The sequence below is a fragment of the Hakea prostrata genome, chromosome 2 (assembly GCF_041222555.1).
Source record: "Hakea prostrata isolate BN-2017 chromosome 2, UWA_Hpros_2, whole genome shotgun sequence".
NCBI classification, from domain to species: Eukaryota; Viridiplantae; Streptophyta; class Magnoliopsida; order Proteales; family Proteaceae; genus Hakea; species Hakea prostrata.
This window is the reverse complement of record NC_142601.1, coordinates 72567832-72580968: the sequence shown is the minus strand read 5'-3', so window position 1 is coordinate 72580968 and position 13137 is coordinate 72567832. Positions and strand designations below refer to the sequence as shown.

The window sequence follows — 13137 nt, the reverse complement described above, 5'->3', positions numbered from 1 at the left end:
TGGGAAGCTGTTGGGGAGCAGTCTGTGCTCCCTCGACTGGCATCTGACTGTTTGGGAGGTAAGGAATAGGCTGAGATGCTTAGCCCTCAAGTCGAGTAAAAATTGGATTACCCAAAAAAACAAAAGGGAAGTCGAGTAAAATTTGGAAACAAAACCCAATCTTTTGTTCAAGCCCAACAATTGCTGTTGCCATAGGACCCAAGGCTGGTACGAAGTAAAAATCTAAATTGAATAGCCATATCCAGTTCCTATAGAGTAGACCTGTGCTTGTTTTTTATTTTTTTAATTATCAAAGGTTTGCACAGTTGGCAATGACAACGCCTCTTTATGAAAGGTCAGGTTTGACTCTCCTTGTAATATATATAATGGCTCCACCCACTAATACAAAACTATTTGTTTTCTAAAAGAAAATGAAAAATCATATTTTTGAATAACTGAAAATATAAGAAACAATGCATTCCAATAAATGGGTCATAAGACATAATTGAAAAGATTGGGAGTTTGGATCCTCTCCCACGTGGAATATTCTGATCCAAAGAGCCATGACAAGTGTTTGAATCTCCTTGAGACTAAGAGTGAAGTCTTACCCGATGTTAAAATCATATATAAAATGCTACCCATGTAGTCAAGGTGTTCGAAAATGTAAGAAACATTGCATTCCAAGAAATGGGTTATGAGACATTGTGTTATTGAATTGAAGACTCCTATTCATTTATTTATTTGTTTTTTATATTCGAAGAAATCATTTGGGCTAAACTGATGTAACAGCTGACAGATTTTGCTTTTGAATTAAAGTTAGTCGCTTTTCATACGATACAGAAGTCAACTACCAAGATTCAGCCGTAAAGATAAAAGTCATATCCACAATCTATCTACAAAGTCATATCCAATCTGGAAGGAGCAAATGCTTTTGGGTTTCAATTTGTACTTCCAGCTCATGTGGAGAACTGTGTGAGAGCCAAGAGAGAGAGGGAGGAATTGGTTCATGGGTTCTTCATTGTAGCAGAACTGCTGATGGAGTATTCTCATTAATTACAATTTTTTTCAGTTCACAATTTCATTAAAAATCTCATTCATGTCCTCTATTTTGTGGTTGTCTTTCTTTTAACTGTCAGTTGAATCATCAATCCTTCATGGGATTAGACTTGAATCAATTGATGAAGAGCCAGCAATTTTAGTCTCCCTCAATCCCCAAATGCTGAAGTAAAAGATTCAGTAGTAACTCATTTATCTGCTGGTTCTCTATCTTTCTCTCTTGGAAAATTGTTGAAACCAAATCAACATTACTCCAAAACCCATTGATCCATCAATCATGGGCTTGGGAGAGGCAACAACAGGAGAATCTGGAGCCATGGATGAAGAAGCAGCAAGCATATCAACTTCACAAACAACCCTTTCTAGATTCAGGTACAATTCTCCTTTGGTTCAGGTCGTCATGATAGGACTTGTTTGTTTCTGTTGCCCAGGCATGTTCAATGCCCTCTCAGGCATGGGTGGTGGTGGTCAAGTTGACCCAACTGCAGCCAATAATGCTAACACCGCCCTATACACCACCTTTGCTATCTTTGGCATTCTTGGTGGTGGCATCTACAATATCCTCGGTCCTCGTCTCACCCTCTCCATTGGATGTTTCACTTATGTCCTGTATGCTGGTTCTTTCCTCTACTATAACCACCTAAAAAGCCAAACTTTTGCTATTATAGCCGGAGCTTTGCTTGGCATTGGAGCAGGCCTTGTTTGGGCCGGAGAAGGTGCTATTATGACTGCTTACCCACCTAAGGAACGCAAGGGTACCTATATTTCCATCTTTTGGAGTATCTTTAATATGGGTGGTGTCATTGGTGGCCTGATTCCATTTATTCTCAATTACAACCGTTCTCAGGCAGCTTCTGTCAATGATGGAACTTACATTGGCTTCATGTGTTTCATGTTCACCGGAGTTCTCCTCTCCCTCGCAATCCTACCACCGAGCAGGGTGGTTCGAGACGATGGCACCACCTGTTCTAATGTGAAGTATTCAAGTGTCTCAGTTGAAGCAGTAGAGATTATCAAACTGTTTCTCAATTGGAAGATGCTCCTTCTGGTCCCTGCTTCATGGGCTAGCAACTTCTTCTACAGCTACCAGTTCAATAATGTGAATGGGGTGTTGTTCAATTTGAGAACCAGGGGATTGAATAATGTGTTCTACTGGGGGGCTCAGATGTTGGGTTCTGCAGCAATTGGTTATGTCTTGGATTTTAGTTTTCAGAGTCGGAGAATGAGGGGTTTTGTTGGCATTGGCATTGTTTCCTTGTTTGGAACAGCAATTTGGGTAGGTGGCCTTGCCAATCAGTTCACCTACTCATTGAATAATTTGCCAGAGAAATTAGATTTCAAGGATTCAGGAGCTGCTTTCGCAGGTCCATTTGTGTTGTACTTCAGTTATGGGTTGTTGGATGCTATGTTCCAAACTATGGTTTATTGGGTGATTGGAGCTTTGGCTGATGATTCTGAGACACTAAGCAGGTATATTGGCTTGATACCTGTTTGCTTTAACTTGGTCATTCGACTACCATTCATGCTTGTTTTTTTATATGCTTTGCTGCTAAAAAAAACTAATGCCAGGAGCTTGCTGTTTGCCATATCCACATTGCAGGTATAGTGGTTTTTACAAGGGAGTGCAGAGTGCTGGAGCTGCTGTTGCATGGCAAGTAGGAACCCACAACATCCCCTTACTGACCCAGCTGATTGTGAACTGGTCACTGACTACATTGAGTTACCCATTGATGTTTCTGCTGGTCATCTTGGCTGTGAAGGATAATCATGAACCCACTAAGGTAGCTGACAAGGATGCTGTTCTTTCCTCTGCAGATGAGGATCAAAGAAATGGAAATTAATGAGTTCGGATCACCTTCCTATTGGAAGAACACATAATGTTTTTTCTGATGCTCCTTCACCATACAATAGAGGAGGAGCATGTAAGATCCGCTAGAAGTCCAATTTCTGAATTTATTTTATCAATATTTAGACGTGAATCCTTCACCTATTGTGTAGTAAAAGAAAATGAGTATTATGTGGTCCCCTGATGAAAAAGTGATCTAGACATGAATTTACTTAGGCCTGTCTTTGCCTTCTCTCGGTCCATTAAGAAAATGTAATACAGAAAACCGAATAGGTTCTTTTAGTATAGCATAAATTAATGTTGGGTCTCTTTAATGTAATAAATTACGTTGGGATTTTATAGTAACTAACGCTGTCTCCCACGGTTAATTTTTTATTTTTTTTATTTTAAGCCTAGAATGACTAAAATACTCCTTAGTTGTTTAATAAAGGTAATTTTACAAAAATAACCCCATACACTTTTCATTAGGTTGAGTGAAGAGATTTTTCCTTAACCCATCTTCTACCTCATCATGGAATTTGACCTTCTCTTTGTTGTCTGTCTCTTCATGGTTTGGGTTCTCTGAGGGATAATCCATCCAAGGGAGTGGAAATGCATATGTGTCTGTAATGGATCAATATAGAGGTTTTGATTAGGTATTAGGATCGTTGGCATGTGAATGAAAATAGGATAATGTAGAGGGGTTATTTTGGTCATTAAACAATTTGAGGGCATTTTAGTCTTTTTAAATTGAAAATTTGGAAAAAACTTAATCGTTAAAGACGGTGTTAGATGTTACGAGACTCGGCATAATTCATTGAATTAAAAGGACCCAACAATAATTATGCTTTATTAAGAGGACCCAAAAAACTCTATTAATTAGTGAGTTTGGTTTTAGTTGAACCGTTTGAACCAAATTGAACCAATAAGATACCTTAAGTTTATTGTCATAAAGCGAGATACCTAGTAACTGGTAAGGGTGTCAATTCCGTACCAAAAGCGTATAACTGCACCGTACAGAACCGTTTAAACCGCGCCGTACAGTATCGTTTCCAAATTCGGTATGGTTTGTACCGAAACCGAATTTGGTAATTTGGTAATTCGGTATGGTACGGTTTTGGTATACGGTATCATACCGTCGGATGTACTGTATACTGTACCGGCAAACCGAATACCGTATACCGTTTTATATACCGTATTGTGTACAATACCGGTAACAAATTAAAACCCTAATACCTAAACAGCTTGGTAACTTTGCTTTGTTCGTCAGTCGTCACAAGAGAACAGAGTTACAGGGAGGCGAGGGCTGCGACTGCGAGAGTCTAGCCTGAATCCCTGATGGCCTGGCAGTGATGCCTCCTTGTTCTTCCTTCCTCTCATTCTTCCTTCGTTCTTGTTTAGTTTCTTCTTCTGTTTGCTTTTTATTTTCTACAAATCTCGTTCTTCCTTACTTCTTACCGTCTGGCTCTGGGTAAGGACGACAATGGTAACTGGGTAATCACACATCGCCTCTCGTTCTTCCTTCTTCGAAACTCCATCTAGTAAAGGCCGTAAGTAAGCTGCAAGCAAGCCTGCAACTGCATCGAACTGCTCTGCTCTGTTCGTCGAACTCCAGTGGAAGGCCAATCCGGGTGAGATTTTTTTCTTGCTGCTCCCTCTTTTTAATATAGGAATTTAAATTCCTAATTTATGGACGACCTCATTTCCCAACTCCATTCTCACATCAATAAGGTTCTTTCATACGCTCTTTAATTTAGTTTTTGTCTGTGTATGCCACTATGCCTACCTGTTCAACAAGAATTGGGTTTTCCGTTTGGTTTAGGTTATCTCTGGGGGCGGTGCTGAAGCTGTACGAAGAAACAAGAGTCGGAATAAGCTTCTTCCAAGAGAATAGTTGCTATCACAGGTTGGGGCTATTATTTTTGTCATTCCTTTTTCCACCCCTTCTCTTTTGAAGTTTGAGAAATTGGATTGGGCATCAGAGTCTCAGACATATGCAATATCCTAAAAGAAATTTTTTTTTTAAGTTGATGATTAATTGAATGCAACTAATTCATATGGGCCATGTAGATTTTTTATTCAGATTTTTAAGTTTTGGGATCAAATGCTATTCCAATCTTCTGACTTGTAGTTTTCAGGTCACCTGCATAACAACCGTATCTAAAATGCATAGTGTTTTTAGTCTTTACATACAGAGTACCCTTTCTTGCTGATTGATCAAGTGCTCTTTCTAGGAAGATTATGTTCTAAATCAATCTCAATTGTTGAGTGTAAAGAGCTGCAAGGGAACTCAATATACTTCACTGATGACAAACTTCTTGGATTCAAGAACAATGAATATCCTGAGAAGGGAATTTACAGTCTCAAGACTGGAAATATTGTTCCTTGTGAGTTGTAACCTTTCATTTGATTTGTATCCATTTTACTTGCCACATGTTTGGATCACTCCCTCTATATGAAAGATGAAATTCTATGACCCTTTAAACTTTTGATTGTAGACCAACATGGCAACATATGCATGATATGTTCTATTGAAAACGAAACAATAAGCTGGGGAAATTAACTAGCAAACCGGTGGTTTGTCACAATAACTGGTTTGGTTTCTATTGATTACGCCAACCTTCTCATTGTAAATTTGAAATAGCCCCCATCCCATACCGAATTTTCATACCGTAACAAAACCGAACCGTATACCGAACCGTGCCGTTTTTTCATACCGAATTATTACCGTTTTCATACCGTATCGTTTTTTAAAATACCGTTTTCATACCGTACCGTATAAATTCGGTACGGTACGAAAACGGTATGAGGTTTTCAAACCCAAAACCGTACCGTACCGAATTACCGATACTGTACCGAATTGACACCCTTTTAGTAACTAGTAATGCTATCGTCATCCTCCATTTTTTTGCTCCTCTTGCAACTCCACTGCTCACTCGCCCTGCCAGGTTGCCACAGCTTCTTCCAGTGTTTCAAGGACAGAAGCCTTCAGTGTTTCTTCCAAGAGATCTTCAGGTGAAACTTGAAAATCTCACTCATATTTCTATGCATTATTAGTAATAATAATCTGAGTCTCGTCACTTCGTTTGTAATTTTTTGTTCTCCGGTTTGGTGGTTTGCGGTCTCAAATATTGATTTGGAATTAGGATAGTAATACGGTTTGGTGGTTAGATACCGGTCTCTCTTTTTTTTATAAAATATACAGGAGGGAATTCTTGTCTGTAAGGCCTTGTTCGGGCTATAATATTGTTTACAGGAATCTGTTGGATCAGCTCGAATTCCTGCTTTTAATGTTTATATATATCTTCTTTGTTTTTTAATTTGATTCCGTTTCCCTGTTTCTGTCCATCAATTGCTATAGTAAATTTACTGGTTTTTGAAGAGCAAAGGGATATTTGATTGTAATAGACCAGTAAAGAAATCAACCATGGGCTGAAACCAATTGGACCAATAGTTGATTGGCTTGTCCATGTATAGGGTGGCGGAGACTACAAAGGAGTATGTTTGTAGGGCACTAATTACTGTTGTTGATTACCTGGGAGTGTTTCAATGAATCTTGAGTTTAGGTTTTTATAGAGTAATAATGTGGCTCCAGAGGCAGAACTTCGAATTGATTGTTTAAAACAGGTTTTTTTGCCATCTATGTACCCCAAAAAAAAATAAAAAATAAAAAATAAAAATTATATATATATATATATATATATATATATAAAAAAGGGAGGGGGGACCCTAAAAGATGGCTAATTACTTCAAAAGCTCTGTTATTGTTATTAATAATAAAAATGAATAAATAAATAAATAAAAACAACACAGCTGAAGTGTCCATTAATCTTGGTAGCTTTTACTTGTCACTGAACTTGAATGAGTGTGTTTGTTTAGAGTAAGATCTTTCATTAAGTATAATGAATAAAATCTGATCTAAGGAGGTGTCATGTCTTCTTGGTGGTTATGAATTGTTTTCTCAAAGCCTCTACTAAATGTTTATGAAATGGCACGGTTTTTTAATGAATAACCTTCATCTGATGAAATCAATTTCTATTTTAACTGAAGGATCATGGTGGCATTCAAAAATAGATACATGGTGATGGAAGTTTTGTTGGATCCTTCCAGGGATCTTTTGAAGGATGATCCTATTACAATCAGCCCTACAAACATTGCAAAAGCAATTAAAGAAAGCATTCTTGCAAACTTTGGAGAATGTGGGCTTGCTGCATCGCTTGGATCACTTCAAGGTTAATATAACATTTTAGACTTGTTAGTTTGACGTTTTCAGTTGAATGTGTATTCTTAATTACCTTTCAAAAGGGTGATTTGATATTCTTATTAGTTTCAATCATGTAATTCCTGTGTAGTGAAATATGTGAACCCTATAACAAAGCTTTGCATCATCAGAGCATCACGAGAAGAACACCAAAAGGTGTGGTCTGCAATGACCATGGTGCGGACAATTGGCAGTTGCCCCGTTATATTCCACTTGTTGGATTTGAGTGGTGAGTGAAACTTATGCTGTCATCAACTTTAGGACTACATTTGTTTTTGTCTCTATGTCTCTTATGATAACTTTTTTTTAGTAGAGTCCAGAGCTGCCACCAATTTATAAGTAACTGATCTCTTAATAACTTTAATGATCACAATGGCATTCAAGTAGAGCTTTCAGGAAAATGCATTCAAGAGTATTCCTTATTGTAATGAGTCTTGGAGTGATGAATGCTATAAACCAAAGGTATACCATGCTGGTTGTGTGCATAAAGCTTAAAAAAATGAACAAACTACTTCTGAAGGGTCTGTTGAGAAAATTATTACTTTCTCAGAAAGCATAATTGACCTATAGAGTGACTTAGAGTTTTCAAAACCTGGTGGCTTCGCACAAAACATCCTCTGGATGGTAGATTTGGATATGAAACTGATATGTAAATTCAAAACAAACAAAGCACCTCCAAGTAGATACAAAAAAGACCCAGAAATAGGGGTCCAACTGGGCCTGGAGTACCTTGGTACTGGTTGGCCCCATTGTCGGTATGGGACAACCTTTGACAAAGCCCAGTCTGCATCAGGCGAGGCTTGGTTTTGGTAAGGATGTAATCAAGGCTCTTAATTTCCTTGACAGTCTGCGGCTTGTTTCTTCTTACATATCCTGGGTTCAGGTGTCTAGCCCTTCATGTGTATAATTGATATACCAGTTTGGCCTCTTCACCTAGTAGTATAAGTTTTTATGTTTGATAATTGGACATGGTACCAGAGCCACCAGGCATGTTATATTAATGATACATCTATTTATTAGCACCCTCATTTGATGGGGGTAGTGAAAATACCCTCACCTCCACCTTTGGGTAATTTGATGACTTCATATTGCTAGTGGGCATCTCCAACCTACTTGCTTAAGCTTTTGTGTTGAACAAATCAACAGCTTGACCTTGTATACTAGCAATTGCTGCATAGTTTCTTGTCTTTAATGTTCTCTCTTTGTGTGTGGAGAAAGGTTTGAACTATTCTATAATTAATGCAAAGGAGATTTAGAGATATTAATGCATCAAACTGCCTCCTTAATAGAACTGCTTAGTTGGCAAGACTAACACCTTACAATTAAGAGGTTATGAGTTCACCCTTTGAGGCTGACGTAACACCTCTCCTCCCTTACCCAAAAAGAGATCCCTCAATGGTGGGGGGTGGGTGGGTTGGGGAAGGTGGTGTGGTGGTATCTTGTTTTGCTTCTTTTACTTTATTTTAGCTGCTTGCATACTCTGTTTTCCTGCCACTATTGAATGTGTCTGGTTTTCTGTTCTGAATCCATACGCAGCATCCTAATCAGATCTCTGTATTATTTGCAATTTGAATTCTTTCATTATCACTACTATACCTTCTTTTGCTGCTTCGGTGGCGGCAGCATTTGGCCCTTGACTTGTATGATGCTGTGCGGCGGCTCCTTTGTTCAGTCAACTATTTTGGTTGTGCGTTTGGCTGCTTTGGTGTTTGGGTTTTTCTCTTTCATTATCACTACTATACCTTCTTTTTGCTGCTTCGAGTGCGCGCATTTGGCCCAATTGAACTTGTTGATGCTGTGCGGCCGGCTCCTTTAGATTCAGTCACTTTTTGGCTGTGCGTTTGGCTGCTTTGGTGTTTGAGGTTTTCTCCTTATATATATATATTAATGTTTTCTTATTTTCCCAGAATATATCTGCTACTGTTTGTTGCCGGCGCTTCTGATCCTAGTAATTCCTTATTACCTTGTCATGATTTGGTGAGTTTAATCCCTATGTACGTTAGAATGTGGCAACTCAAGATGTGGGACCTTGTAGATCGGCACCATTTGTCAAAATTTTGAATTGAAAAGTCAATCTTATGGAACAATGTAGAACATCTTTCCTTGGTGAAACTTGATAGAAATTGACTTGTTGGTTGTGCCACAAGGTGTGATCTATTGGGTTCAAATTTACTGTACAAGTGAAGTTGATGTGGACACTGTGATTGAAGATTTTGAAGTCAATTTGAATGCCTCATGGCGGATAAATTAACCAAAAGTCATCCATCAAGAGATTCTCTCTAGATGGCTTCTGGTCTGAGAATCCGCTTCCAGTTTGTATTTTTCACCAGTTGTGCATACTGTTTTCAATTGACTTGAGCAGGATTCCAGTTTCAAAATTCAGTAGAATGCTGGTTGTCTGCATGGAGATTTTTCATCTTACTGCATTTTATATTTGTTACAACCTGTTGGATTTACAATTATTTTTCTTTATGGTGGTGCTTTGCCTACTGTAAAGAGAATTGAAGGTTTCTTGGCTGCCTTTGAATATTTTCGTGTCATTGATTAGTCTAAATGTGATTTTTTTTTAATAAATTCTGCTGGCAGTTGATCATAACTAATTGATTTCTACTTCAGAAACATCACTAGATTGAGTAATGGTTGGTAGAGCACTAACTGGAAGTTTGTTCCATGTTCTTCTTTTATAGGAAGTATCAAAGCATGTAAAAGCGCTGCCTTGAAGTGTGATGAAGCAAAATTTGAACAGTACAAGCTTGTAGTTGGAGACAGACTTGCACCAGAAACCAATCAGCACATGCAGAACTGTCTTGAAAAGATCAAATTATTGGAACACTGACTCTAAACGAATTACAGTGGCCTATTTCCATTATGCATCAGCAATGAGAGCTTTGAGGATAGTACATACACAGTGCTGCCTTGCTTTTCTGTTGGTCACACAACTCAGGCCTTCTTGTAAGCTTTGCTGGCCCTTTCAAGTTATTCAGTTCTGCTGTTAACAGAAGTGATTATTTAGGGTGAGTGATGAATCTCAATTCAGGCTGGAATGCAGGCCATCTAGTCAAAAAGAACCAGGAACCTTTGAAGACCTAATTGCGATGGCAAGAGAAGTCAAATCCATCTCAACCCAAAGCGTTTGGACAACCTTACTTTTGGCTAGTTTCATTCTAAGAAGTTGTTTGTGGATTGGAGGGTTGTTTCTTCCAAGAGTTTCTTCTTTTGGGCTTAAGGGTCAGGCTATGTTTTTCCTCTCCCCCATCATCAGACCTTAAATCGTTTTCGGCTGCTGGTTGTTTGTAAAATTCGAGAGGTGGATTTACATGTTCCTCAAGTTATGGGGTTTATAAGAAACAGGTATATATGTAAATCGAGACTTTTTCTATATTATTGTTTGTTTTCTTTGATATCATAGTTAGATCTTTCCTCTGATTTTTGGATTTTCGATTTGTTTAACCAGAACATTCCCTCTGTGTGTGTGTGTGCTTTTTTTTTTTTTTTCTTCTTCTAGAAAACACCATTTCCAAGTTGAACTTCTCTATTCAATATATCCCTTTTCTGGATAAAATTTGATGATTTTGATATGTATCAGTTTCTTGTGGGAATATTTGCATGACTAATCAGCTTATGTATTCCAACAATTTGAGCATCTCATGTTTTCACAAGGATTTGGCATGTCTCAATTAGGTGGGATAAGATTATATCCTTATACTGTTGTTATATTATTTTAATGTTATCATTCTCATCGTAAAATAATTCTCCTTATTGGAAGCTTCCTGATGGAATTCTGTTTCTCTCTTATCAATTCAATTAAATCTTAACCAGTTTACTTTTATTAGAAAAATAAAAATAAGAAAGAGAATTATACTCATATACTTTTAGAATATCATGAGAATTAATTTTGAGATTCATATGTGGGACTGGAATCGGATGGTTGACCAAATGACCACCCATGTGGCATGCCTTGATGTGGGCTGTAACCCTGGACCTTGCAGCCTTACAGCTTCAATAAATTGTTGTATGTTTTTCCTTCTTCCCCCTCAGTGTCCCAATCTGTGTTCTGTTGCTCTGTGCGCAAGAGAGAAAAAGAAAAGAGACAAAACAGACCAAGCTGAGACTACCCAAATATCTATAATGGAGACAGGCAAATCTCAGGCCACAGCAAAGGAATTGCTTACATACAAAATGCAGACACTGGATTTGTTTCTCAGATTCTTAGTTTTTGCAGCATCACTTGTGAGTCTGCTGGTTATGGGGACTAGCCAGGATACTGCTCTCACTGAGACAACAGAACTCGACTACTTTCCACCCTTAATGTGAGTATTTCTTTCAGAAAAAACAAATATGAAAGGTTTCTGGGTTGTCTTAGAAGTTGCTTTTGATTGATGATGATGATGATGATGATGATGCAGATATTTTGAGGTAGCACTTTCGGTAGTTGGATTTTATGCTATTGTCAGTTTGATTGGATCCTTCATGGCCAGTGGGAAACCAAATCCCAGTAAGAAACTACTGATCCTCTTTGCTGTACTTGATGCGGTAAAGTTTCAGTCCTCTTTGATAATCCTCGATCAATTGAATTAATCTAAAATCATGAACAGAGATGGTAGAACTCATAATTTGTATTGTGTTATTTGGTTTAGGTGATGATTGGAGTTGCTGCCTCAGCCACCGGTTCAGCCGCCGCCTTCGGGTACCTCGATCTTGATGGCAGCCCTGCAATGGGATGGCTGTATATGTGCCATGCTTTCCAACTTTTTTGCCGCTACATTGCGGTTGCTACCGCTATCTCTTTGTTTGCATCCATCGTCCTTATCTCGCTTGTTTGGTGCTCTGCTTACCACCTATACCATTTGAGCCAATGATCCTATTATCCCTTTCTCCGGTTCAAAAAAGTTTTCATGAAATCAGATCCATCAAGTATTGTGTTTTTGAAGTACATCTGCTGCTGATGGTTGATATGTAAAGCACATCTGTATGTATTTTGGAGTTGGTTCTTTTGCAAAATAGTTCTTTTGCATTTTGAGTGTACAATTCCATTCTTGGCTGCAAATCTGAAGCGGCCAAGCATTGTTTTAGGATGGAGTGTAACAAAATCTTTGGGTTTCTGTTACAAATTTCTTCATTTCTCTTCCCTCTTTTTTTTTTTTTTTTGGGTTTGAGGAGAGGGCTTGGGTTGGGATTGACAGCTCTGTTTTTCTTCTTTGGTAAACACTTCCTCCTGAAACTTGCAACTAGAAGTCCATAACACGGCTTGCACCATGCAAAGCACAACTCCTTCGTCCGTAACAAGGCTTGCAGCATGCAAGGTGCAACTAATTCGTGATTGTTGTTGTTGTTGTATAATTCAAGGTATGGTTGCGTGTAAAACAATATAATTTTACCATTTCCAAATTAAGACTCTGTTTGATTCATCCAAAATAAAAATAAAAATTTTGACTTGTTTGATAACCTACCAAGTGTTTCTACTTTTTGATTATTTTTAAAAGTAAAATTATAATTTTAGGCGTTTTGAGAATTTGCTTACGAGAGGATGAAAATCATTTTGCGGGTTTCAACAAAGTGCTTATACTGAGAATATCGAATTACATGAGTACTTTGTATGAATTCTTTCATTTAAACCTTGTGGGAGCCCAACTCTTGATTCAAAAAACAGCGTCAAAGTGTATCAAGAAGCTCAAATTTTCAAAATTCTCAATTTATATTTCAAAAATCCCTTGAAACAAAACAGTTTTATCAACCAATTTTTCGTTTTGCTGTCGGTTTTCAAATGGTTCTTAGTTTCAGCTTTTTTTCCCGGTAATGTTAGTTTCATTTTCGAGGGGTTGCTCAGTTGATAAAAGACCAACATAAGGTTAAGAGTTCAAACCTATTGGCCAAAGGTGAAGCCCTGCTTTAAATGTGTATAAAAACTACCTTAAAGATATAAAAATCAACTAAATTGTCCAATATATCCCAGTTTACCATATTATTTGCCAACTTAAAGAGTTAAGACTCTGGCTTTGGTTACACCGTTACAAAT

At 37.9% G+C, this 13137-nt stretch overlaps 2 protein-coding genes across 5 annotated transcripts; both read left to right on the top strand.

Annotated features, from left to right (window-relative positions):
* Positions 1-926: 926 nt before the first annotated feature.
* LOC149026293 (UNC93-like protein 1) lies at positions 927-3098 on the top strand. Its single transcript, XM_089143288.1, has 2 exons — positions 927-2505; positions 2636-3098. The coding sequence occupies exons 1-2, from the start codon at positions 1313-1315 to the stop codon at positions 2874-2876; spliced, it is 1434 nt and encodes a 477-aa protein (XP_088999414.1). The 5' UTR covers positions 927-1312; the 3' UTR covers positions 2877-3098.
* A 1033-nt stretch (positions 3099-4131) lies between these two features.
* On the top strand, positions 4132-12688 carry EMB1687 (ribonuclease P family protein / Rpp14 family protein). Of its 4 annotated transcripts, XM_089146556.1 has the most exons (8): positions 4132-4491; positions 4683-4766; positions 5095-5247; positions 6911-7092; positions 7213-7350; positions 9809-11431; positions 11528-11654; positions 11759-12681. In XM_089146556.1, exons 4-6 carry the CDS (start codon positions 6915-6917, stop codon positions 9955-9957), a joined length of 465 nt encoding a protein of 154 aa, XP_089002682.1. In that variant the 5' UTR covers positions 4132-4491; positions 4683-4766; positions 5095-5247; positions 6911-6914; the 3' UTR covers positions 9958-11431; positions 11528-11654; positions 11759-12681. The 4 variants fall into 4 exon arrangements, with proteins under 4 accessions (XP_089002682.1, XP_089002681.1, XP_089002680.1 ...); XM_089146555.1 differs by lacking the exon at positions 5095-5247; XM_089146554.1 differs by lacking the exons at positions 4132-4491; positions 4683-4766; positions 5095-5247; positions 6911-7092; positions 7213-7350 and having other exon boundaries at positions 9964-10073; positions 10171-11431; positions 11759-12688.
* The last annotated feature ends 449 nt before the right edge of the window (positions 12689-13137 follow it).

Excerpts from the sequence above, each read along its gene's own strand:
- LOC149026293 (XM_089143288.1), top strand. The coding sequence starts at position 1,313 with ATGGGCTTGGGAGAGGCAACAACAGGAGAATCTGGAGCCATGGATGAA. Across the intron at positions 2,506-2,635 it reads GATTCTGAGACACTAAGCAG|GTATAGTGGTTTTTACAAGG; the intron begins GTATATTGGCTT and ends TCCACATTGCAG.
- EMB1687 (XM_089146554.1), top strand. The coding sequence starts at position 11,004 with ATGAGAATTAATTTTGAGATTCATATGTGGGACTGGAATCGGATGGTT. Across the intron at positions 11,432-11,527 it reads GACTACTTTCCACCCTTAAT|ATATTTTGAGGTAGCACTTT; the intron begins GTGAGTATTTCT and ends ATGATGATGCAG. Across the intron at positions 11,655-11,758 it reads TCTTTGCTGTACTTGATGCG|GTGATGATTGGAGTTGCTGC; the intron begins GTAAAGTTTCAG and ends TATTTGGTTTAG.